We start from the raw sequence: 27,781 nt of genomic DNA, 5'->3' as shown, positions 1-27,781 counted from the left end.
TTGGTTGCGAAAGCTTGAATTTTGTGTGTATGTTTATGTTTGTTTGTGTGTCTATCGTCCTGCCAGCACTTTCGTTTGGTAAGTCACTTCATCTTTGTTTTTAGATATATTTTTCCCATGTGGAATGTTTCCCTCTATTATATTCAAGAAATAGTTTCATTGAAATGGATTTATTGTTGGTGGTAACTCACTGTCTCCATTTTGACAGCTACCATCCATTTCAGACCAAGAAGTCCCTTCCATATGCTGTCTAGCCACTCGCAGTGATTGCATCTGCAGTGATGAGCAGTCCTATCCAAATTTGCCGGAGCATCTTGCTGAGGACTTCCCAGACTGAAATAATCCTCCATGTCCAGAAACAGATCTCCCGCAACTTGTCTCCGCAGTCACCCACCATACACACTGACTGGCCACAAAGGAATGCCCCTTCCACTCCCCTTTTGACTCACTAGATATCCAGGACTGATAGCAGTCATGGTGTGCTGGTGTGCTACTCATTGTATCATCCTTCTAGTGAGGCAAGCTATCCTATGCATAACGTTGTTGATATTCCATTACATATAAATATTGTTGATATCCAACTGATTGATGTTCTCAGCCTGAGTTTTGACAACCTCTTGTTGTGTTCTGAAATGAGAAATATCCTCCTGTGAGTGCACCAGTGGTGTTATTTGCCACTATCATTGTTGGCTGGACTAGTTATGATGTCATAGGGGCTAGTCAAGAACCATCACTTAAAAGCCAATAAATTACTACTTACTAAAGAAGGTTTAAGGATCAATTCTGTATTACAGAATTGATCCGTACTGTAATACAGAATTGATCCTTAAACCTTCTTTAGTAAGTAGATAACTTAGTGAATATATAGATGGGTGAAATAACTGGATAAATCGATAGGGTTAATGAATTTGATGAGATCAGAGTATTGTCATTTAAACCAAGTATATCTTTCTTGAATAATATTCACACCTACATGAATCTATAGCTGCACACTCATTCCGCAAGCCACTGTATGCTGCATGGCAGAGGGTACCAGTCATTTCATTTCCTGTTCTACCTGCAAATAGAGAGAGGGAAAAATGACTGCCTAAAAGCCTCAGTATGATCCCTAATTCCTTTTAACATATCCTCATGGTCTTTACGTGAAATGTACAATGATAGCAGTAGAATTGTTTTACAGTCAACTTCAAATGGTGGTCCTCTGAATTTTCACAGTTGTGTCATGAAAAGAATGCCATCTTCCCTAGGGATTCCCATTTTAGTTTACGAAACATTTCAATAACACTTGCTTGTTGATTGAACCTACCAGTACAACTCTATTGGCCCGCTTGTGAATTACTAAACAATTATACAATAATTATAGTGTGAGAAGAGTATGAAACGCAGAAACATTTTTGAACAAAGTTCATTTAACTGCGCATTGAATCATTAAAATAAACAGCAAACACTCAAAAGTCCAAAAGTACAGATTCACACTATTACTTGTGACATAAAGTAAAGTTTGTTGTGCTGCTTAACCACTGTGAAAATATGCGAAAAGTCCATCACTCATGAATATGAATATCAGCTGCAGCAAACAGTTACAGTTTGCAGCTTCCTAAAATCCCGTAAACAAAGCTAAAGAACTCATATTCACAAAACTATTCCAAGTCCAATGAAATTAAAATAGAGGGTGTATCAAAAAGAATCATCTGACTTTTAAAAAAATCATAACTATTATGTTACTTGGGATAGTAGCGTGAACAATGTACTGTTGGAAAGAGCAAACTCCCGAGTTTCACCTTGTTCCAGCTAGGTAGCAACAGTGTGCGCCCACTTCAGTTCTAGTAAAAATGGTATCAGGATAACAAAGCATTTTGTGTTCTACGTTTTGCACAATGCAGGTGAGTAATAACTGTTGAGCGTGACTTTCATACTAGGTGTGGTGTGAATCCTCCTACAGTACAGAGTATTTGACGATGGCTTGAACAATTCCAAGAAACTGGTTGTTTGTATATAGACAAATCGCCAGGCTGCCCCCGAGTGTCTGACACACACGTCGAACACATCTGCCATAGTTTCACAAGGAGTCCACAGAAATCCATTCGCTGTGCAGCTCGACAGCACAACATACCCTCGATGTCCATCTGGTGTGTGTTGCGTCGATGTTTACATGTGAAACCATACAAAATTCAGCTACTGCAAGCTCTTCATGAGGGTGACAAACAACAACCTGTAGAGTTCTGCAATTTCGTTCTTGACAAGATGGAGGATGACAGTTTTCTTCGATACTTAGTGTTTAGTGACAGGGTAACAGTCCATTTAAATTGAAAGGTGAACCATCACAATGTGAGAATAAGGGGGTATAGGACAACCACATGAAGTTGAACAACATGAGAGGGACTCTCCAAAATTTAATGTGTTTTGTGCAGTTTGACAGGAAAAGGTGTATGGTCAATTTTTCTTTGCCGAGAATAAGTGTCTCGATATACTTGAGAACTTTCTTTTCCCACAGTTGGAGACTGATTCGAACTACTTCATTTATCAACAGGATGGGGCACAGCCATGCGGGTATCTGAATGTGCATGAATTTTTAAATCAAAGGATTACTGAACAATGGATTGGTCGCACTGGACCAAATGATTCAGCCGTACATTACTGGCCTCCAAGGTCACTGGGCCTGACTGTATGTGATTATTTCTTGTGGGGGTTTATAAAAGATTCTGTTTATATGCATCTATTACCATCAACAATGAATGAAATGAGACATCTCATAACAGCAGCTGTGGAAGCTGTAACTCAAGACATGCTCGCTGCAGTGTGGGAAGTATTTGAATACCGCTTTGACATATGCTGTGCATCTCAAGGTCGGGGGGCATATTAAATACCTACAAAGGGGTATGAAACAAACTATTAACCACCTACAAAAAGGTATGAAAAAAACTTTTTTGAGTTTCCCATTCATCAAAAGACAAAATTCACTGTATATGTTTATTAGTTTCAGAGATATAGACATGCCAAATCGGAAAATTCTTTTTGATACATTCTGTGTATAACTCGTGCAGCTTCTAAGACACACAGCCATCTTGACCACAGCACCGTGGCCACCAAGCAGCAAAAAATTACACAAGACCAAAGACTGCATGTGTCCTGCAGCTCACTCCTAAATAACATTACTATATGTGACGTCATACACTACTGAATCCTTGCAGGATGCTTAAATACTGGTCATCTATCATGTCTAAAGCTTTTTGCACATATTTGTAAGATATTAGGATACAGTTAAAATGATTGCGGTCAGTATGTAGCCTCTTATTAAAATAACAACACATCATTAAACAAATTATTAAAAATTTTCTAGTGTACTTCATTTTTCCTGTATCATGTTTTAGGATCTGTAATGTAGTTTCATTGAAAATGTAATATGCACACTTGGCCTTGGGAAAATCCCTGCATCCAGCATTTGGCAATTAGCCTGCCAGCATTTCTCAGCTCGTCAGTTGACCATCGCAAGCTATCAAAGCATTTACCACTGCCTGTACCCCCACGAGCTGACTTCTCGTCATGTCACACTTCCTACCCCTCCCACTGCGGTATTCAGCTGCCCTCCTAACCTGCACAATACTATTATTCTTCCCTGTCCCATCCCTGCTCCCAGTCTGTTGCTCAAGGGGTAGTATCCTTACACATGACCAAGATGCAATACCTGTCACAGGTGTTTCCTGTCCCATCAAAGAAAAGGCTGCCTGTGAAAGCAGCCATAGAGTCAACCAACTTAGCTGCAACTGCTGTGCAGCATTCTGTATGAACATGACCACTAGTATGTCTGTTCCCACGAAAGACCATCGCCAATTTTGCCCAAGAGACTGCCAGACCACATAGTTGCCAAGCATCCCATTCTATATTATGTGTTTGACTTCAGTGACTGCTTCACAGCCCATGCCATTTGGATTCTTCCCACCAACACCAGCTTTTCTGAATTGCACAGTTGGGAACTCTCCCTACAACACATCCTTCATTCCCATAACCGTCTTGGCTGCAACCTGTGGTAGTCACTGCCTCTGTCGCCTTTCCTTCTCTCACTTTAGCTTCACAAAAACATACATCCTTGTCCCCCACCCCCCACTCCCATCTCCCCTATCTCTGCTTTCCTTATCCCCATTCTCTTCCCCACCAGCATAGCTCTCCCGATGCTGCACCCAGCAGCCCACCATGTGTACAATCGTACATGTAGTACAACAGTATCTTTCCTCACTCCCTCCTTGCCATCTCTCCTGCTACCCACCCCATGCCTCACTGATGTGGCGCTACAGTGCCCAGAGACAACAGTGATCGTGTATTTTGAGTTGTGCTTGTATGAATATGTGTGTTTGTCTCTCATCTGATGAAGGGCTTTATCCGAAAGCCGGTATTTTCCAACAGTCTACCTTCAAATGTGCCTGTCTGCTACTCAGTGCCTTCTGTTCACATGGATGACTGAACAGTAACGAACTGCAGTAGCTCAAATTATATACTCAGTGCTTGGAAAGACCCTGTAAGACAGTAGTAAAAGGGTAAGGCATTGTGTCGCCCGACAAATTTCAGTTCTCTGTACATATGCATATGAAACTTCAATGTTTATTTTGCTGTCCTGTATCCCCTGCTCAGTACTGATCTTTGTAACAATTTGTATTCCTTTGTGCTCTTCACCCTGCCTGTAACCCTGTGTTTGTTACTTCCCTATTTCTTTCATACTTACCTGCAAGTTAGTTTCCATAATCTGTACTTGCATATTTCCATAGCTTCGTTTACTAACTGGCAGGACACTGTGATGAAACATTGATGGCATTTTGTGATTCTAGAGTTTCTCCCGGCATATTTGATAATCAAAATATCCACGGGTGTGCTGCCGGTCTATAGTGTCCAACGGGCACAATATTTCGGCGATCATACATGTCCCTCTGAGCAGCCATTGCGTACGGATCTCCGTGCCGGCACGTTCACAGGAGCTCAGTCTGTCAGTTCGCCTGATGATGGCGACATGTATGATCGCCGAAATATTGTGCCCGTTGGACACTATAGACCGGCAACACACTCGTGGATATTTTGATTGATGGCATTTTGGTCAACTACCCTGGATTAGGCTTTCTAATCCAAGAACATAATCAGAACAACTCCTTTAATAAAATCTGTCAGTTTTCCCCAGTCCTAGACTGAATGCACTAGTGTATCACCTCATCATACCTTTCCTTTTTGTTCCTGCTACACTACTTTCCTCAAGCTTTCATTTTTCCTGCTTTTCTCTGCATTCAAGATGGAAAGAACTATCTCAGCTAACTAATTACATGTTCCGTAGGTAAAAGTAGAATTTCTGTCAAAATGATGTGGAATCATTTAGTTTACAGGCTGTGTATACATGATTTGTTTGTTTGTATGAATGGCTGTGTACAAATAATAATAAGTCCAGTGGCTTCAATTGACTGAAAATGTACATATTAGTTTTGTCACTTCTGATGTTAAAACTAAAACACAGATTTTAAAAAAAACATATTTTTCTCTACTATACTACACATGCTACCATTGCTTAATTAAATGGCTGTCAGTTGAATAGGAATTGTCCAGAAGAAATGATTTTATTTTAGATTTATTAGACAAATGATAAAAGACTTGTAGGTGCATATTGAACTCATTTCTGAACCACTGTCAGCTTTAGTAAAGAGTAACAAATCTCATTTTTCTTATGGTGCTGTAGCTGTATATATTAATATTCTTCTTCTCAAATTGCAGTGGACTGCTTATGACAAATTTCGTGCAATCAGTACTCTATTCTGATCTGATGAGTTACCCACATGAAATTTTACCATGCGATGTTACTGAGTGGAAATATGCAAAATATATTAATATGTTGATTCATTTATTTTCCATACTAGTAATTATGTGAAAATCAGAAGCTGCAAAGATGAACTGTTTGACAAGCTCAGTAACAAGTTTCTTCCAGTTCAAATTTCCATCAGTATGCAATCCGCAAAATAAAGATTAATGCATCTGTCAGCCCTATTCCCATTTTTCCCCAACTGTGCAGATTGGTAACTAGGTACTTTCACTGTTTAGTTTCTGCTGTTTCATTTCTGAATTTAGAAGTACCATAATTCATTTGAAAACATGTTTGTTCTGATTATTTCAGTGGTGTCTTACATCGAGGAAATGTAATAAACCCAGCCAGTATGAAGCAGGCGCTAATGGCATCTGCTCGTCGATTACCTGGTGTGAATATGTTTGAGCAAGGACATGGGAAGCTTGACTTGTTGAAGGCATTTCACATACTCAACAGTTACAAGCCACAGGCTAGCTTGAGTCCAAGGTATGATCTTTGTGTGACTGTGATAGTAAGAAGGTTGTGATACGTTTACAATATGAAAAACTTATCAACTCAATTGTGTGTAGAATCATCCAAATGTACGTACTGGCTATACAGAAACTCTATTGAAGTTTTATTTGTTTCATTTCATGTTTATAACAATGAAAATAATCAGTTTCTGATTACATAATGTAATTGGATACATCAAATATCTACTCACCAAGTGGCAGCAGAACACACACTGTATTATTTACGTTTATTTACAGTGAGTGCTTATATTGATTAAATTGATGTTCAGATGTGTTCTCTCTCTCTCTCTCTCTCTCTCTCTCTCTCTCTCTATCTATCTATCTATCTCACACACACACAAGCACAATTTTAGTCTCATTCGGGAGGACGATGGTTCAATCCCGTCTCCGGCCATCCTGATTTAGGTTTTCCGTGATTTCCCTAAATCATTTCAGGCAAATGCCGGGATGGTTCCTTTGAAAGGGCACGGCCGATTTCCTTCCCAATCCTTCCCTAACCCGAGCTTGCGCTCCGTCTCTAATGACCTCATTGTAGACGGAACGTTAAACACTAACCACCACCACCACCACAATTTTAGTCTGTTCTTCTTCCAATGCCGTATCAATTTTTGTCCATGATGATGGATTCCACACTCTAAAACAGGTCACAAATACTCCGTAACTTTGAAGGAAGGTAGAAGTCAGTGTGGGCCACACAGTCTGTTCACAAGAAGAGCGAATTCTGTCGGCGGTGTGGGGAGTGGAGTAAGCTCACTTAGGTTCTCGATGGCAGAAGAACAGTGAGAAAGGGAAAAGCTGCGCTAGCATCAAGCTGTGTTGGCAATGCTGTCGTAGCAGATGTCAACTGCTATGTATTACATGTTTACGAAAGTAAATGCTGAGACAAGGGTGTAATAAAAGTTGAATCAGAATCGATAGTTCCATGTTGAATGATGGTGCTTGTTGCTACTAATTCCATATCATTTCTCTTAGGCAATTTGAAATTACAAAGAACCAGTAGTAGAACATATGTTGTGGCATTAGAAATAGATTGAGTAAAATTTTAAACACTTATTCAGATATGTAATGCTGAGTAGTAAGTAAGCATAAATCACTCAGAATCAGTCTCATTATGCCCCTCATCTGTGCATGACACATGATTGCTGTTACTGTCAGACTCAACGGTATTAATAACTTCTTGTTTTGTTGCAAATTCGACAACACCCTCATGCCTCCAGAAGTATTCTTCCAGTTGTTATACCTTCCTACAGTATATTTTCCAGCTGTCAGCAGTTAACCAATGGAAGGGATTCACATGCAGTCTTAAACAGAGTGGTTTTGGACATGTCACCTGTAGTGTTGCACTTTGTACACAAGGGTTTTATTTTTGCCCATGCAAGCTCTACCGCACTCACATCATAATTATAGGGTGTAAAGCAGACAACTGTGTGTCCTTTCTGTTTTGCCATTTTGTCAGTCACATTTTTTTGGCAGGTCTGTGTTCTTGACAAACCACCTTTCAGAGTTTTCAGAATACATTTAACCATGAAACTTTCTGGCAGATTAAAACTGTGTGCCGGACTGAGACTCGAAATCGGGACCTCTGCCTTTCGCGGGCAAGTGCTCTACCAACTGAGCTACCCAAGCACAACTCACGACCCGTCCTCACAGCTTTAATTCCGCCAGTACCTTGTCTCCTACCTTCCAAACCTTGCAGAAGCTCTTCTGCGAACCTTGCATTGATATGAAACTTCCTGGCAGATTAAAATTGTGTGGCGGACCGAAACTCGAACTCGGAACCTTTGCCTTTCGCGGGCAAGTGCTCCACCAACTGAGCTACCCAAGTACGACTCACGACCCGTCCTCACAGCTTTAATTCTGCCAGTACCTCATCTCCTACCTTCCAAACTTCTCAGAAGCTCTTCTGTGAACCTGCAGAACTAGCACTCCTGGAAGAAAGAATATTGCGAAAACATGGCTTAGCCACAGCCTAGGGGATGTTTCCAGAACGAGATTTTCACTCTGCAGCGGAGTGTGCGCTGATATGAAACTTCCTGGCAGATTAAAACAGTGTGCCGGACCGAGACTCGAACTTGGGACCTTTGCCGTTAACCATTTGCATTTAACCATGGTAATCACTTTCTACTAGATTCGGATGAACCCCTTCCATGATCCAACATTTCCAATAATAACAACATTATGAAAAGGATAAATTGCTATTCACTGTAAAGATGACACGTTAAGTTGCAAAGAGGCACTACAAAAAGACTGTTACATGTTGAACTTTCGGCCAAAGCCTTCTTCAGAAAAGAAAACCCCCATTCACATAAAGAAGCACATCTCATTCACACATGACCACTCTCTCTGACCGCTCCAGCCAGATTGCAACTGTTGTGTTGATCAAAAGCAGCAATCTGGAGATTCGGGTGGAGAAGGGAGAAGGGGGAGAGATAACGGGCAACAGGTGGGGGAAGAGGTGTCAGCAGCACAGCAGCGCCTGGTGGAGCATTCAGGGACTAGATGGCAGCAGGGGACAAGGCGGCCAGGTGCAGGTGGTGGGGGGGGGGGGGGGGTTGCAGCAGTAAAAGAGAGGAACACAGAAGAGAAAAAGACCAGTGGATTCATTGTCAGAGAGAAGTGCACAATGAGGGTGAGGGGTTGTGAATTGGAACAAGGTGATAGGGTAGAGGAAGTGGAAGCTGTTTGGTGGAGGCTGTGGAGACAGTAGGTTAATGTAGGTTGAGGAGAGAGAATTTTGGGAGTGGAAAATGTGTTGTGAAGATAGTTCCAACCTGTGCAGGTCAGAAAAGCTGGTGGTTGAGGGGAGGATCCAGACGGCCTGGGTAGTGAAACAAATTTAAATCAAGTAGATTATGTTCATCCTGGTAGACTGCTGGTTGGTAGTCATGCCTTTATAAAAAGTTGTGCAATGGTTGGAGCAGAGTTGACACAGCTGTTTTCACAGGTGGTCTGCCCTCTGAGGGTAGGATAAGCCTCTGACAGTACTGGAATAAGAGATACTGGGTGGGTGGATCAGGTAGTTCTTGCACCTGGGTCTTCCAAAAGAATGTGATCCTAGTGCCAAGCGGTCAAGATTGGGATTAGGAGTAGCAAAGGGATAGAGTAGGATGTTGTGGAGGTTGGGTGGGTGACAGAACACAACTTTTGGAGGTGAGGGAAGGATCTTAGGTAGAATGTCCTTCATTTCAAGGCATGATGATAGATAATCAAAGCCTTGATGAAAGATGTAGTTCAATTTTTCCAGTGTCTTGGTCTCAGAGAAAGTGCCCATCTGTGAAGGCCTTTGCGAGACCTTCAGCATACTGGACAAGGGAGTTCTATTCATGGCAGATACACTGTCCCTTCATGACCAGGCTGTACAACAGGGAGTTTTTGGAGTGGAAGGGATATCAGCTGTCAAAATGTAGGTACTGTTGATGGTAGGTATAGGAAGGTACATAAACAATTTCACAGTAAGCTGTGGGTTGCCACATGACACCCTCCTATGCCAACCTGATCATGGGCTGTCTAGAGGAAACATTTCTAGCCTCTCAAAACCCCAAACCCCTGGTCTGGTTCAGGTTCATTGATGATATCTTCATGATTCGGACTCAGGGCCAAGATGTACTATCGTCATACCTTTACAACCTCAACACCTTCTCTCCCATCCACTTCACCTAGTCCTCCTCAACCCAGCATGCCACCTTCCTGGACGTCAGTATCCTCCTCTCTCATGGCTCCATCCACACCTCTGTCCACATTAAACCCACCAGCCACAAATAGTACTTGCATTTCGACTGCTGTCCTCCCTTCCACATGAAAAAATTCCTCCGTATGATATGGCCATGTGGGGATGGCATATCAACTATCTTGCCCAGTATGCTGAAGGTCTCACAAAGGCCTTTACAGACAGGTGCTTCCTACAGACCTGGTCTGCAAATAGATTTCCTGTGCCATATCCCTACACACCCCCAATCTTCCCACCACCCGAAGAACTAGCTACAAAGGAGCTCCTCTTTTTCACCTGTACCATCCCAGACTGGAACAACTGAACCACATCCTTCATCTGGGCTTTGATTATCTGTAATGATGCCCTGAAATGGGGAACATCCTACCCGAGATTCTATCCTCCCCTCCTAAAGTGGTGTTCCATTTCCCATCCAACCTCCACAACATCCTAGTCCATCCCTGTGCCACTCCCATCCCAACCCCTTGCCAAGGGGATTGTATCTCTGTGAAAGACCCAAGAGCAAGACCTGTTAAATCCACCCACCCAGTACCTCTTATTCCAGTCCTGTTACAGGCTTATCCTACCCCATCAGAGGCCAAACCACCCGTGAAAGCAGCCACGTGATATACCACCTCTGCTCCGATCATTGCACAGCTGTTTGTACATTGGTATGACTACCAAGCAGCTGTCCACCAGGATGAATGGCCAGTACCAAACTGTGGCCAAGAGCAGAGTGGACCACACTGTGGCACAACATGCAGCTGACCACAACATTTGATTTCAATTCCTGATTCACAACCCGGGCCATCTGGATCCTCCCCTCCACCACCGACTTTTCTGATCCGCACAGATTGGTATTACCCTCACAACACACTCTCTGCTCCCAAAATTGTCACTACTCAACCTACAGTAACCTACTGTCCCCACAACCTCCACCCAACAGTGTTTGCCCTATATGTCCTATCACCTCCTTCCGACTCAAGTCCTCTCACCCTCTTTGAGCACCACTCTCTGCCAATGCCCACACCAGGCTTTCTCTCTTCTCTGTTCTCTCCTTTTCCACACCCCATTCCTCTCCCCTAAATGATAAACTCGGTGGCGGTGCAGAAACCATACACATTGCCAAAAAATGTTATGCTTGAAGTTCTTTCAGAATAGGAACTGGACCGATGCTGCAAATTTGTGTCTTTATCAAATATGTTGGTTTAGTGTTCACCATCTTCAAAGTAGAACCCATTGAACTTCATAGTAGATAGATAGCAGCTTTATTATAAAACTGAAAAGCCAGCAACTTTTCAAAGTATCAGCTTTCTTTTTGATGTAATAGAGTGATAGTGTCTTATTAATACTGTGTACAGATTGAGTTTCTGTGGTACCTATGCCTTATCTTGTATACCTTTACTCATTCCACATCCCCATTGGTATGAGAGGCCCTAGCCACATGACATTTCATTTCGCCCATAGAACACGATGAATGAATATGTGTGTGTGTGTGTGTGTGTGTGTGTGTGTGAATGAACTTGTGTCCATTCCTCATACTGTTTGAAACATTCTGAGTGTCCTTTTCTGTGAGGCTGCACAGTTTTGACTTATTAGCAAGCTGTAAGCTGTCATCAGATGATTTGAAGATGCAGACAAGTTGCTATTTGATATATTCAAATTATCTGATGACGATTTGGTAACAAGTCAAAACTGGTATATTATATCAGTAGTGCAATGTGAAGCTGAAAAACATTATAAAAAGTTCATTAAGGTTCATTTGAACAGTTTCAAGAGATCAGTCAGAAACCCAAATACTTAATAACAAAAATCCGACTTTGCATGTTTTTAGCATATCTGTGCATGTTTCTGTGTGTCTTTACGTATTTTTTATTTGTCTTTCTTCTTATCCAGGGCCTCACACAATTGTCAACACCTGTTTTACTCATTTCCGCATCATTCCCCTTTCCCTTACACCATTCTTGCCACAATGGACTCCCTGCTCTGTCTTTTTGTACTAGTTCAGAAAAGTATCACTTTCCCTGGCTAAAACTCAGTCCCACATCATAACATTCGGCCAGTTCCTGGCCCTCACAAACCTGGTACTGCAAAACCACATCTCCATGGCACAGGCATCCCAGAACCACTTCTGCTTCCTTCGCAAGGTACGTTTACTGTGCAGTCCCTGCTCCATACATCACATCTCTGAAATAGAATCTGTTGTTCTCCATCACCTGGAGGAGTATTCCAGACACCACCTCCATAAGTTATCCAACCTGCTAAACGTCCTACCTCAGTGCACCACTATCCAGTCCTTATCCTACCCACAGTGTTCCTCCTCACCCACCCCTCATAGCATCTAAAGCAGGGCCGGCCAGAAATTCTGCACGTGTGTGTTGCTCCTGCACATGTGCAACTTCCGGGTCACAGCGTGCATGCCGCAACCGTCAGCATTCATGTAGTGCACGTTTCTACGCACAGATGTCGTTTTATCCACTTGCTGAGATACTCTGTACCGGCGCATTCTAGTGCTCTTTCCACAGCTTGCAAGCCAACCATGGGAAGGTATTTCACGTATTAAACATTTAAAATACTGTCACAGTCTACTCATTGACACGTCTACTTTTATGTTAACAGTTTAACCCAGCAAGACAAGTAATACAGTTAACAACCGTGCGTTTTTATTAAGGCAGCTTGGCTGACGGCACGTAAATACGCGTAATGTTTTTGATCTAGTATTTAAGAAAGAGAGCACTTAGCGACTTCCAATGAACCTTAGTCATGATTTCAAATAACATTAAACCAATGCAAGGTTTCCTATAACTGATTCTCGGTGCCCTCAGTTACACCCACATAATTTCTGTCTCACTGACCTCTGAACAGAATGACAACCGCAGACCTCTCGATGATCACCTGTACCATTATTGCTATATCTTTCATCAGTTTCATCTGAAATCTGCATAATAACTGACAATTAGATGAATGTTATGTATTATCGACTTCAGCTGAGCGTAGCCCTTCACACATTTAAAAAAAAAAAAAACTAAATATAAGTATACAGCAATCGGTTTAATGACCAATTTTCCTGATAATAATATAACATGGAGCAGAATGAGGAAATAATGCACAGTTAGTAAACAATAATTTTTAATTATGAAAGGAATAAATCCAAACACGTTTATCACTGGTCATGAGAAATGATATAGTTAATATAGGGCACAAAAGCACGGCTCATTGAGAAACGCAAGAAGTTGCAGGAAATTTTCATCACTGATGCTTGATCAAAACGACTGAGAACGTAGATCTCCCGTCCTTTGCTTTTTCACAGTACCTGCCATTTCTCATTACTTCTCTGTTAAGGTTACGGTCACCAGGGGTAAACGAGACTGGGTATGTTGCGCTCTTGCTTGTACCACATAAACAGGGAAGAGGAGCCGCCGCCGTTCATTTAGGACACACGTCTAATAACAGATGTCGCTGTCGCACACGTGCAGCACTTCCGCACGTCTGCACACTGTGCAGCGTTTGGCCGGCCCTGATCTAAAGCGTGCCTAGCCTACCTTTTCAACTTATCATGTCCCCCAAAGCTCCCTACCAACACTCTACCAAGTCTGGAGCCGAAACATTCCCATAACACTTTGCACCAAAACTGTCAGCTCCACAGACTATGCAAAGGCTTCACCTTCAGCCCTGCACCCAAATTTAATCTCACTGTACTTTTCAAAGACCCACTCTCCTTCTCCTGATACCTGCAATAGAATAAATTCTTTGCCACAAATCCCTCCAACCAAAACCAATGTAATTCCGGCATTGAACCCACCTCTCCCAGTTCATACCACCATCCAACTCATCCCTTTACCACCTGGATCCCTACTTGTCACTGTTGATGCCATCTCCCTATACACCAACATCCCTCACGCCCGTGGTCTTACCACTACTGAAACTACCTTTCCCAACATCCTTCAGAATCTAAATCCACTACCTCATTCACCTTACTAACTTTATCATAACCCACAACTACTTCTCCTTTGAAGGGAAGGTATACAAACAAATCTGCAGCACAGCCTGGGCACCCACATGCCACTCTCCTATGCTAACCTGTTCATAGGCCATCTAAGGAGACCTTCCTAGCCTCCCAAAACACCAAATACTTAGCCTGGTTCAGGTTCATTTATGATATCTCCATGATCTGGGCTCGGGGCAGGAGACCCTATCTTCATTCCTTCACATCCTCAACATCTTCTCACCCACCCACTTCACCTGTGAGAGTCTTACCAAGGCCTTCGCAGACAGGCACCAACTGAAACAACTGAACCACATCCTTCAACACAGCTTTGATTACCTATCATCATGCCATGAAATAAGAGACATCCTACCCAAAATCCTTCCCACCCCTCCTAAATTGGTGTTCTGTTACTCACCCTATCTCCACAACATCCTAGTCCATCCCTATGGCACTCCCAATCCCAAACCCTTGCCACAAGGATCATATCCCTGTGGAAGACTCAGATACAAGACCTGCCCAAGAACTTTCTATTCCAGTCCTGTCACAGGTTCATCCTACCCCATCACATACTGGACCACTTGCAAAAACAACCATGTCATTTACCAGCTCTGCTGCAATAATTGTACTGGTTTTTATATTTGTATGAGTACAAACCAGCTGTCTACCATGAGGACCAGCCACTGCCAAACTGTGTCCAAGAGCATAGTAGATCACCCTGTGGCACAACATGCAGCTGAGCATAACACACTTGATTCCAGTGGCTGCTTCACTGCCCATGCCATCTGGATCTTCCCCTTCATCACCAACCTTTCTGAACTGCGCATATGGAAGTTATCCTTACAACACATTCTCTGCTTCCACAATTATCCCAGCCTCAATCTATGTCCCCACACCCTCCTCTCAACAGTTTCCATGCCCTCTATCCTGTCATCTCCTTCCCATCATAGTCTCCCAGCCTCTTTGTTTGCCACCCTCTGCCAGTGCAACCGCCCATCTTTCCCTGCTCCTTTCCTTTTCGCTCTTTTTTTCCCCAGTTCCCTGCCCCACAGCCCCCTGAAGCTGTATCTGTTGGCATTCTAGTCCCTGCAAACTCTGCCAGGCAGCATTCTTCTGTCCCATACACTAAATCCTTTCCCCTTTCCCACCCCCTCCAGATTGCTGCTGCCAGTTGCATTCTGGTCCGAGCTGCCATAGTTGGCAATCATGTGGGTGTGAGGTGTGTTTGCTTGCATGTGTGAATGGTGTGTGTTTCTCTTCTGTTGATGAGGGCTGTCACCAAAATCTATGCGTAAGTGTCTTTTTGACTGTGCCTGTCTGCAACTTAATGTGTCTTCTTTACAGTAAATAAGTCTATCTTTTCCTAGATTGTTGACATTATGGATGCTGTTTAAAGAAATTTGAGCTATGGAATAAGAAAGGTGTCATAGATGTTAGTGTTTAAGTATAAATGGCTGACTTTAGAGGCAAAGTAATTCAAATGGAATTGCCAGAATTGTTTATAGGAAGTCTTTCTCTAAAGATAGTTATAAAAAAACTGGAAGAATACTGTAATTATTCTTCAGAAGAGAAGAGACTAACAAGACACAAAAAAACTTCAACTCTGGCAGTTTCCTGTCCATGATGTATAAGATATTCTCTAAAATTATCACCGAGCTAATAGAAAGAGAAATGCATTTTAATCAGGTGTAGGGACAAGCTCACTTTAGAGGTTGACAATCTGCAAGTTGTGAATGAAATCATAGAAATTGAGCAATGACTATGAATTACTGCTTTTCCTGCCCTTCAGAGGTTTAGAGGAAGCTTTTTGACTCATTTTTGACCAAATCTGTACACACAAACCTTATAAAACAATGCACTGATTCAACCTATGTTAGTAAACTGTGGAATATATATGTAAGTACTACAGCTTTGGTTAGACATCATCAAGATAGTAATAAATTCAAAATTGAAATAGCAATTAGGTGGGTAGTTTCTATATCACCAAAACAATTCTCAGCAGTAAGAAAAAAAAATCTTTCAGATTATTACATTGGGAGAACATGGGACATATACAAATTACCTTCATTTTGCTTATGTTAGTGTACTACTTGTCTGAATACAGATGAACTTCAATGATGAGTGGTTGGACTTCATAGACCAAATATGAAAGTAGACCTGGAAAACAAGTATAACAAAATTAGATTATTATGTTGAAAAGAAGAAAGCAGAGAAAAAGTGACCTAGACTGTGTTTTGTAAGCCAAATAGGGTTTTAAAAATGTAAGTTTCACTTGTTCTAAACTGAAAAGTTTACAGTTGATGTGCATTACTATTTCTGATATGTCAGTGAATCATGAACTTTGTCAGAAAACCATTCAAAACTTGAGAGTTTCTCAGAAGTGTAGATATATGATGGGAAATGGAGAAAGAGTAAAATGACCAGATAGACTAGAGAACGGATGGATGTGGAAGACATAATTATGATTGCAGTCAAAACTATATGGATGTGGGTGAGCCTTCTGTCAAGCTGAATTGATGGTGAAAAGAAAAGACAGTGAAAGAACCTAAAGGAAGATACACAGATCAGATTGGAAAAAGTATAGTAGGAATATGATAAATATAGCTGAAGAATGTAAATAAGTTTTGTAATACTTTCCTTTACTGTTTCCATCTCTTTATATTGTGCTGTAAATCATATTCAGATGGCACAAATGGATGAATTGTTGTTTGCAAAAGGTGAAATCTGAGTGCCTGTCTCGGTTCAGAGTAGTTTCAGTGTGATGTGAGTCAGCATCACTGAAAACACACAGCCGATGATTGATAACTTCTGTCTGTATTGCTTCAGATAGTAAAGAAATACTGGCAGATGTATGAAACCACATGCTGCTTGAGTGAGTATGTAATTGGAGATAGTATAAAGTGTGCTAAACGATGCCATGCTGTTGTTCAATTTGACATTGTTAACAACTTATTGCTGTGTATCCTCCTCTCTAAAGTGTGGCAGTTACCCACATTAAGAGTCAAACCACAGTGGTGGGTTGTCATAATAAAAAGTTCCAAAAGCTGGGAGTCCATAATTTTCCATCTACATTATTGAAGTACAACCATTATAAACCTCAAGACACATCTGTATTGCCGTGAAATCAGTAACTGCAAATAAAGCACCTTCATACAGCTTATGTGGATTTTCGAAACAACTCATTATTCTTCACTTTTTAATTGTTATAATTTTTATGACAACTTGAATGATTATTGAGTATCAGTTGTTGTTGTTGTTGTTGTTCATAACATAAAACTGATGGACCAGTCAATCCGAAGTCAAATAAAGAGATTCACTACAGGTACAGATCGATAATATGCAGCATGAGACCTAATGGTCTTAACTGTATTATTTACATTTATTAACAATGAGTGCTTATATTGATTAAATTTATGTTCAGATATGTTCTCTCTCTCTCTCTCTCTCTCTCTCTCTCTCTCTCTCTCTCTCTCACACACACACACACACACACACACACACACACACACAGTGTGTGTGTGTGTGTCAGTCACTTAAGTGTTTTGCACTGCTACCAAACAAAAGTAGTTGTGCATTTGTTTATATGCTGAAGAGCCAAAGAAACTGGTACACCTGCCTCATATCGTGTAGGGCTCCCACAAACATGCAGAAGTGCCGCAACATAATATGGCAAGGTCTCGACTGATGTCTGAACTAGTGTCGGAGGGAATTGACACTACGAATCCTGCAGCGCTGTCCATAAATCCATAAGAGTACGAGGGGGTGTAGATCTCTTATGAACAGCATGTGGCAAGGCATCCCAGATATGCTCAATAATGTTCCTGTCTGGGGTGTTTGGTGACCAGCAGAGGTATTTAAATTCAGAAGTGTTCCTGGAGCCACTCAGTAGCAGTTCTGGATGTGTGGGGTGTTGCATTGCCCTGCTGGAATTGCCCAAATCCGCTGGAATGCACAATGGACATGAATGGATGCAGGTGTTCAGACAGGATGCTTATGTATGTGTCATTTGTCAGAGTCGTACCTAGACAAATCAGGGGTCCCATATCACTCCAGCTGCACACGCCCCACACCATTTCAGAGCCTCCACCAGCTTGAACAGTCCCCTGTTGACATGCAAGGTTCATGCATTCATGAGGTAGTCTCCATATCCATACATGTCCATCTGCTCGATACAATTTGAAACGAGACTCGTCCAACCATGCAACATGTTTCCGGTTGATGAACGGTCCAATGTCGGTGTTGAGGGGCCCAGGCAAGGCGTTAAGCTTTGTGTCGTGCAATCATCGAGAGCACACAAGTGAGCCTTCAGCTCCAAAAGCCCATGGTTTGTACGCTGACACTTGTTGATGGCCCAGCATTGAAACCTGCAGCAGTTTGCTGAAGGGTTGCATTCTGTCACACTGTTCTTCAGTCGTTTTTGGTCTCGGTCTTGTAGGATCTTTTTCCAGGCTCAGTGATGTCAGAGATTTGATGTTTTACTGGATTCCTGATATTCATAGAACACTTGTGAAATGATCATACGGGAAAATCCCCACTTCATCACTACTTCAGATATTCTGTGTCCCATCGCCCGTTTGCCGACTATAACATCACGTTCAGGTTCACTTAAATCTTGATAAACTGCCATTGTAGCAGCTGTAACTGATCTAACAATTGCACCAGACACATGTTGTCTTATAAAGGCATTGTTGACTGCAGTGCCGTATTCTGCCCATTTACATTCATCTGTATTGGAATACGCATGCCTATACCAGTTTCTTTGGTGCTTCAGTGTAGAAATAAAATTTTTCACCCATTGTGTGTATACACTGATCAGCTAGAACATTATGACCACCAGCCTACTTTGATATTAACCCATCCATGCGATAACAGCATCACCTGGTGAGGAATGACTGCTAGTCAGGCACCAGCACAGTACATGTAGTATCAATGAGTGTTCATACTGTATGTAGAAGGCGGAGGGCACACAGTCGATCTGCTTTTGACTGAAGGCAGATTGTGATGGCCCGGAGGCTCATCATGAGCATTTTGGAAACTGCACGACTTGTCGGGTGTTCAAGGAGTGCTGTGGTGAATGCCTTCAACACATGGCAAAACCATAGTGAAACCATACCCAGATATCATGGTGTTGGGTGGCCAGCCCTCATTACAAATGTTGGACATCATAGGCTGGGCAGACTGGTAAAACAGGACAGACAGTGAACTGTGGCAGAACTAACATCAGACTTTAGTGCTGGGCAGAGTACAAGTGTGGTTGAACACCAAGTGCACCGAACACTCCTGACAATGGGATTCCGTAACCGACGACCCATGCCTGTGCCAATGTTAACAACAACAACAATGGCAACTATGACTGAAATGGGCATATGGACGTTGTTGTAGTGACAGAGCATTGTGTGGTCTGGTGAGTCCTGACACCTTTTCAGTATACTCTGGGGAACATTCACATGGACATCCACAGGTCCAGTGGATCTCATGCAAGGCAACATGACGGCCAAGGAGTATCGTACGCTGGTTGCAGACACCTTGTAGACCCCTTCCATGACAACCATTTTTCCTGACAGCAGCGTCATTTTTCAACAAGATGATGCACCGTGTCACAAGGCAAGGAGTGTGATGGAGTTGTTTGAGGAAAACAGTAGCAAGTTCCAATTGATGTTCTGACGCTCCAACTCACCAGATCTGAACACATCTGGGATGTGATTGAATGTGGTGTCAGAGCTCATCGCCGCCCCCCCCCCCCCCCCTCTCCGGAATTTACGGGAATTAGGTGATTTGTGTGTGCAGATGTGGTGCCAGCTCCCTCCTACCAAGGCCTCACTGCTTGCATGCCATGACACATCACTGCTGTTATTTGTGCCAAAGGTGGGCATACCAGCTATTAGGTAGGTGGTCATAATGTTCTGGCTGATTAGTGTATTAACCATCTGAATGTTTTATGATTTTAGTCTTTCTTACTCCATTTTTGGTACATAATTTGCTATCTGAAGAATGTCTTTCACATCCCTAATATTGTCACTAACAAAAGTTTCCAAAGATTTTGTATCTTCTTTGCAGCTACATAGATCTCAGTGAGTGCCAGTACATGTGGCCATACTGCACACAACCACTCTACTATGGGGCCATGCCAACCATTGTAAATGTGACCATTCTTAATGGTCTGGGTGTCTCAGGTCGGGTGACAGAGGTACGGTGGCATCCGTATACTCCACAGTTTGGACACCACCTTGATGTGTCATTAACACACTCTGAACTTCTGTGGCCATGGTCCGGCTGGCTGGCAATCAGTATTTCTGTCGCAAGAGCAGCTGCAGGTTGGGAAGGAATTGCACAGGGACATATAACAGTCTCAGTAGAGTCACCACCTGAAGATGGAGAGACAGATTCTCGACATTCTTCTGTTAACCTGTCCATCAAGGCTAAAATTGTGCCAACACCACCACGTCAGTAAGTACTAAAATTCAGTAAAGAAATTACATAGATTAACTATGACATACTAAAGTCCACTGCATGTCTGAAAATACATTTCATTGTTCTTCCTGATGCTTAAGACATACCAAATCCCTTACTAAATGGGAGGAGGTGCCATTGATATCAACCCAGTTTGGTTGTAGAAACATGTTCACACATGTTGCATAACAGTGTAAGTCAAGTCCACAGTTTGATACCGAGAATATTTGTTTATACAGCTAGTTAAAATAGTTCCAAAAGATGAACTTGTATACAGTGCTAGGATAAAATTGTTTGTTTTGGATTCATAATCACCAATGGCAGCACACCCAAAGTTCTTGAAGGCTTACAAAGAATGAACTCCATCATTTGGAACAGTTAAGAAACAGGCAGCTAAATTTAGATGTGTTAAACTTTCTCTTGGAGTAGACCCATGTGAAGGACGTCCCAGAAATACAACCATAATGGAAAATTAATGAAGGCTGACTGTCAGAGAGTAGACAGTAGTTACACAATACTGTTAAATGGATTTGTTACATGTGTGGTTGATTTTCCTCTATTTGTTTAAGATCTGAAGGTGGTTTTGCAGAAAGCAACTGAAACTACTTATTGTGCTTTAACAATATTAAGGGAAAAAATTGCAGTCCAGGCATTAATTTTTTTTTAAATTAGAAAAATTTATTTAGTAAACAATCGAAAATATTGTGGCATCTCTACAACTGAATTAATTGAGCTTGTAATGTGACAGTCTCCTTTCTCTCTTGTACAGGCAATGTATGCTTAGTTTACTTTTTATACACACACTTGCATCAGATTTTGACTGCTATTATTAATGTCATTGTTGCTGTTGTGCCTGTGTCATTGAGCAGAGACCCACCACTTGAACCTCACCACTGAATATTGGCAATTGGACTAGGCTGGGCAGAGGTTAATTTACTGAAAGTCATAAAAGTAATAAGTATTTCAACACACTGAATTTTAAAAAAAGTTAAAATTGGCATAAACAAGGTGAAGAGGAAAAAAAACCTTGAATGAATCACACTGGGAATAATTATAAAACTGTATTCACAATGCAGTTGAACTTCATCACCAAGTAGCTGCAATTGGAAGAATCATGTTTCAGTACTTGCATACCATATTCACATGCACGCAAATGGAATCATGTGAGTTAAGCTACTCATTACTAATACAATACTTAGGATTCAGTCTCTACAACACAAAGTGGCTTTTAAGTTAAATAATTTAAAGCTACTCTCATGTAATGCAGCAATACAAAACATTTAAATGATGTGGTGAAACGTTCAGCTTTATTAATGATTTTTATATTAATTTAGATGTGACAACATTTGTTTTTTGACAGCACAGTACAGAAAGACATATTTATGGCTCAGGTCAAATGAAAAACCATGTACACATAATTAACACACAATTTCACTATTTTCGTTACTTTAACTTTAAATATACAGACGAGGTTTGGGCTTGCACAGTTTGTGATTGCCCTCATAGCAGCAGTAACAATATAGACATGTTACCAAAATGGATATAATGCAGATTTTGTGGTCATCATCTTCCTTCCTTACATGATTAATCAAGCCTGTGCTATATCGGTAAATAGGCATGTTTACATCACTGTGGACATGGTTGAAGACCAGTGAATTTAGATTTTAGGTTAACCTCAGCTTCTTATCCTGCTAGCTATACACTTGCTACACAGTTTGTAGTTTGGGGTAGGACAGTCTGCAGACTAGCAGTCAATGGTATCGGTTCAGTAACAATGTTTTCTAGCTACAGTAAATAATGCCTTCCTGACCACTCACTTCAAGCAGCTACATTTATCATATTTCCTCGCAAACAGTGTAAGTTTTGAATTTATAATGTTTCTGTTCACATTGTCTGTAGTAAATTTTTAAACTTAACCTCATTGCGGCTGTTATGTCCAAGTTTCTAGTCTGCCCGACCGGCTCAGTCTTTCTGACCAGCTAAAAGGGTGAAGGTATTGTGCACCTCACTGGCAGATGGCTGACTCACTCTACTACCGCTGCAGGCTTCGGCCACTTGTCAGCTAATCCCATGTTCCAGTGCACATAGAACCACTCTTCGAAAATATTCTTTAAATCATTGTCACACTGTACAGTGACAGTGGTTGCTGTTTTTTATAACCACAAAAGAGAGCTTCAAAACTAATCCAGGGTTTCTATTACAAGTTTTTTCTAGGCTAGGAAAAAGTTTGTTTAAAAAAATGGTAAGAACTTTTTTATTTGTGATAGGAAAATTATGTAACTTGGGGTTTACACTAGAAATGTACGCTCTTTGACATAAAACTCGACCGGCGACTGGCCGCTTCAGAGGCTAAGTCCGCGCCGATGGTGACATGGGACAAATAAACTGTCCACCTCGCTAATTCTCTAAGTCCAGCTATCTGCACAATCTGGCAACACTGTAGACTGCGGCACTTCCTGGAGGAAGTCTTGTCTGATGTTAGAGAAAATGTAGTTGATTTACGCCCGTGGTCTAGTGGTAGCATGCGTTCTTTCTGTATACAATGTCTGAGGATCGAGACCAGCTGGGGTAAAACATTTTTATAGCCTCTTCTGTCTGAATGGTGAAGACGTGAATTTAATGGCAGCGCAGATTCAATCTATTTTACTTTCTGACATACCGATAAGAAAATTTTATCCAGTAAGCATTTTGCTGCAGATTTCTCGAAGACTGTCCTCCTCTGGACGCTGTATGCGGTAAAGCTCCGGGATCCACTTGCTTGGCTACCGGCACTTTTGATGATTTAAAATGCTTTATTATTATTAAATGTTGCTCCACAGAAAATTTCTACGATTTCCAATCACAGTGGAAGGCAACGGAGATTACTCTATTACATTAATCGGCAAGAAAAAAATGGTTCAAATGTCTCTGAGCACTATGGGACTCAACTGCTGAGGTCATAAATCCCCTAGAGCTTAGAACTACTTAAACCTAACTAACCTGAGTACATCACACAAATCCATGCCCGAGGCAGGATTCGAACCTGCAACCGTAGCGGTCGCGCGGTTCCAGACTGTAGCGCCTAGAACCACTTGGCCACTCCGGCCGGCTAATCGGCAAGAGCTGAGTATGGCCCCAAATTAATTTTATAGACTGGGACGAAATTAAACCAACACACTACATTCGATGAATTTATAAATGCTTCATACCTCGCTTCTTTTTCTTCCAAAGTCAGTTATTTTTGCAACTTTTGGCCGGATGTTTTCGTCAAGGCAGAGTGAGCTTCTGTGGTGTAAAGTGCATTACCGTTTCTGTTTCATTCCTTGTGGTAAGTCTATGCGATAAACTGTGTGAATACCTTGCAATGTATGCTCTGTAGCAGTGCAGGAACACTGCATATTTCGAGTTCCATGTATGGGTTCATGAAGTATTTAACGTTGATCGGAAGTGATAGTTAATGTCATCGTATTTAAACCAGAAGGAGTTATTGTTTTTGAGGTTTCCGAGAACGGAAAGGAATTACTAACGCAGGTGACAGAAAAACTCTACAGTCAAATGCTATTGCAAAATATTAATCAACATGTTCACTTCATAAACAACCTCCTGACATGTTAGACCTATATGACGAACAAAGCTAAAATTCGTATCGTTGACCGTCGGTTTGAATCTTTTCTGAAACTAGTTTACAGTGAAGCACCTTGGCATTTGCAAAGTAGACATCCGTGATATTAACATAATTTACTAAGTCGAAATTGCACGAAGATTTGTGTGTAAAGGCATTCCTCAGATTTCGTGTAAGGAATTTTTACCAGCAGTTTGCAACTCCATTAATTAAAATGGAATATAAAAAGGTCGTATTCAGCGGCTTTCTCCCAGATTGGAAGTGCCATCTCATATAGCACTATTGTCGCAACACATAACGAAACCACTGAGTTAACGACACAGTGGGCGCAAGAGGCGGACTATAGTCATTGCGATATTGCCTGAGCGTCAAAGCGCAACATTAAACACACAAACAGGTGTTACACATGTGAAGAACACCGTTCTTGGAGTCCAGAAATTAAATATACTTTCTAAGTGTCTCGTCTTACAGTGGGTTATATCATATGAATCTTCGATGTGAAATACGAATGCCAAGTGAATTTAGCGAGATAATGCCGGGCTTCACCAGGAAGTAAATGCACTCTCACAGTGTTGACAAATATTTGCTACGGCGCTGCCTATTCTCAGCTCTCTTACGAGGCAGCTCTTCAGCGAAATGCTTGTCGTGATTGTCCGATAAGGTTCTTGTCAGGGCAGACGCGCGCGCACGTTCGGTTTTTATGCGGTGTTCTCTCCTAATAGTTTCTGATGTTACCTTGTGGTCTATGTATACATTTGAGGCGTTCAGTTATCATTAATCCAGAATGATACAAGTTTCAGCTTCCAGCGTGGGAGAAGGCTGTTGACAACTGACATTATATCATTTCAACATAGGAAATCCAAACGAATGATTCAGTGTTTCTCATTCGGCATAAAGCATGTAAAATAATTTTCCATAACGTTCATAATCATCTCAAACTACAGACGAAGTAAAAATACATCTTAAGCTTATTTGAATTGAATATAATGAAAGACATCAAACGCTTTGCACCTCGATGTCGAATGTGTCCACGTGCAATCTTTTGCAGCATATATGTAGAATGTCACGATTACTACGAAAATGAAGAAATATGTTGGTAGGGGTGGAAGCAAAAAGAGACACAGTCAACAAATATTCGATTCCTCAGGGTATTCATTTCATTTGAGATTTAAGAAGAGGTAAAGCGGGATATTACATTCGGTAACACGAAAGATATGTCGCACATATGGATAACGAGGAAGTCTGCGTCTTCATACGTTTCCTCCTTGAAATCTGTATGCTCTCTTATATACTAAGTAGACTGATCATTGTTTCCATAATGTTACCCTCTTGTTTGGCCCCTAAACGATCAGTAGATTCCAAATGCATGTCTCTGCAAGAAAGTAGTTGTTTGAACCCTTCCTGTGTCTTTTTTTTGCTTGGAAATCATGAAGCGGACCACTCACTCCCCCCTCCCTCCCCCCTCGAGGGTTAGGTCTCAAAACTAAACCGTTTTTTATCCAATGGCATAATTTATTCAGACTGCATTAGCACAAAACTATCAAACAAAGTCTTCCATTTACAGTTGCAACACTTTAGCCAGCAGCTGACCCAAGTGTGATCCACAGTCATGGTCTGAAATTAGCAGCTCTCTGCTACTGTGGCAAAGTCCGTACTACATTTTCGATCCTGCAGCACCATTTTTTCTTGGTAACACTGTGTTAAATCAACAGGAGTAGTTGCAGAGTTGTGCCAGCGTATCTGTCCTCCCATTGTCAACTTTATGTATCTCACTTCTCCTGTAGTGTTGATCACGAGGTGCCAAAGTAAAGGAGTGTATTCTGCATGACGTAACATTCAGTATTCCCATCTTTCATAGGCACTCTTCATGTGCATCGATACCAAATAGGGATGTGAAAACTCTTGCGAGTGAGAAAATGACAATAATAACCGTAATAAGAACAAGCAAATAATGAGTGAAATTTATTGCAATGCAGAACGAGAATGGCTTTGAAAATAAAAATCTATAAAAATAGGTTGATAGTTGAGTTGGCACAATGCAAATATCTTCTTAGCATTTTATTAGTGAATTTATTTCTGGATGTTTGCAGAGAAAAAGGAAAATTCGGTACTTCTCGCTAGAGTAATATAATGTGAACCAGCAACTACGCTTTCCTTAGAACACGACTTGGGCAGGTCCCCAAGTAGCTACCAAGGCATTGCTGCATTCTGACCCTGACATTGCTCTGATGATGGTTAATGCAGATAGTTCCGATTATGTAATACAGGTTAGTTCCTAGGATCGTAATATTAAATTTGCGATGTGAAGACTATCCAGATTAGTCGTCAATGTAAAAAGACAATATTATGGGAATTGAGCATGGTCCCTTTTTCACTTCCTCTTTTCCACCCTTTATAGCCCCTTTGCTGGTATTCTTTCCACCAGCGTCTAGCTATTCTTGCCGGTACTCCATACGTGACACGGCCACTCGCAGCATGTGACGTGATGAGCAGTGTTCTCAGTCATGTGGTGTTTGTGTTGATGAAACAGGAACGCTGCGGCAGCCACTGTGATGTAGAAATAGCAGTCGGTCTTGACCAGCATCGCATCACTCAACTACCCAAAAACTGACTCCCATTCTCAAATCCAACGAAACTAGTGAAATCTGTGTTACCCAACTTTATATCATCCCAAATCACCCTTCCCATACATTACCAGACTCGAAAGCATTCATGAAATGAGTTTTTCGAAAAGCATAAATCACTTCTGCATCTTGTGACATAAAACGTGGGCATTGTACTGCCCACAGTGTTGTATTCCAGAACTTGCTGCCCGCAGGCCCTCCTTCAGAAGTGGTCTTTTGTATTTTCGAATCGATGCTCAAATGATTTGATGTTCTACATCAAGTCAGAGCCTGATGGTTGTCTAACTTACGGTGTGACTAACACATGATATAACGCTTTAGGAAATCTCTAAGGTAGGAATCAATGAGAAAAACATTTCAGTGTGTCATCAAGGAATGGACTGAAATTAAAATTAGTGATGGCCACAAGCGAAATGCTACCTAACGTGACCAGGTATTCTATCAATTACACGTTGGAAATAGTTCCCATATGAGTACACTGATGCTTTTGTGTCAAGATCACATTTTGGTCTATCAGGAACTAAATGCGACGGAAACTGGTCTAACTTCATGGCACTACATCAAACCCACCCCACCCTCGTTATGGTCAACTTGCTCCTCTTAATATTATTTTCTTTCATTCGGTCTGGAGTGTGCTGCAAATTGAAAGGCTCGTTCAGCTGTTCTGAGCGCTTTTATAAGCACAGTTTCCTGATTGTATCGCGGTAAACATTACATGTAGATGTTATTTCTCTTTCCTTGGTGTATAGCCTTTAATAAAAGGGTAATGAGCAGTAGTAAAATTAAGTAACGCTAATCAGAGGAAATGAGACGATGGTAGTCGTAGGCGTGGTTTCCCGTGTGGACAGCAAAATAACTGCTGCAACAGAAGTAAGAAGGATATGAAAAGTTGTCTGGAAATGGAAAGAATATCTTTATTGAAAAAGAAAACCTGCTACATTCGAAAATTAATTCAAATATCAAGGTGTATACTCCGAAAGTACTTCTCGCATTTCCTGCTGTTATTTGATGATGTAAGTAAGAGTCGGTAAGCATGAACAGTGGTAATAAATGGGCTTTAACCATGATAC

General features: G+C 41.5%; 1 protein-coding gene across 4 annotated transcripts in view; it reads left to right on the top strand.

Moving 5' to 3' along the window:
* The window catches only part of LOC126262234 (membrane-bound transcription factor site-1 protease), a 157,777-nt gene that overhangs the window by 97,624 nt on the left and 32,372 nt on the right, over positions 1-27,781 (top strand). For all 4 annotated transcript variants that reach the window (XM_049958704.1, XM_049958705.1, XM_049958702.1 and 1 more), the window contains exons 9-10: positions 6,143-6,319; positions 20,094-20,483. In XM_049958704.1, the coding sequence (XP_049814661.1) occupies positions 6,143-6,319; positions 20,094-20,483 (567 nt within the window). The remainder of the gene's footprint in view (positions 1-6,142; positions 6,320-20,093; positions 20,484-27,781) is intronic.

Source organism: Schistocerca nitens, chromosome 6 (assembly GCF_023898315.1).
Source record: "Schistocerca nitens isolate TAMUIC-IGC-003100 chromosome 6, iqSchNite1.1, whole genome shotgun sequence".
Lineage (NCBI taxonomy): Eukaryota > Metazoa > Arthropoda > Insecta > Orthoptera > Acrididae > Schistocerca > Schistocerca nitens.
This window is presented reverse-complemented; position numbering and strand designations above follow the sequence as displayed.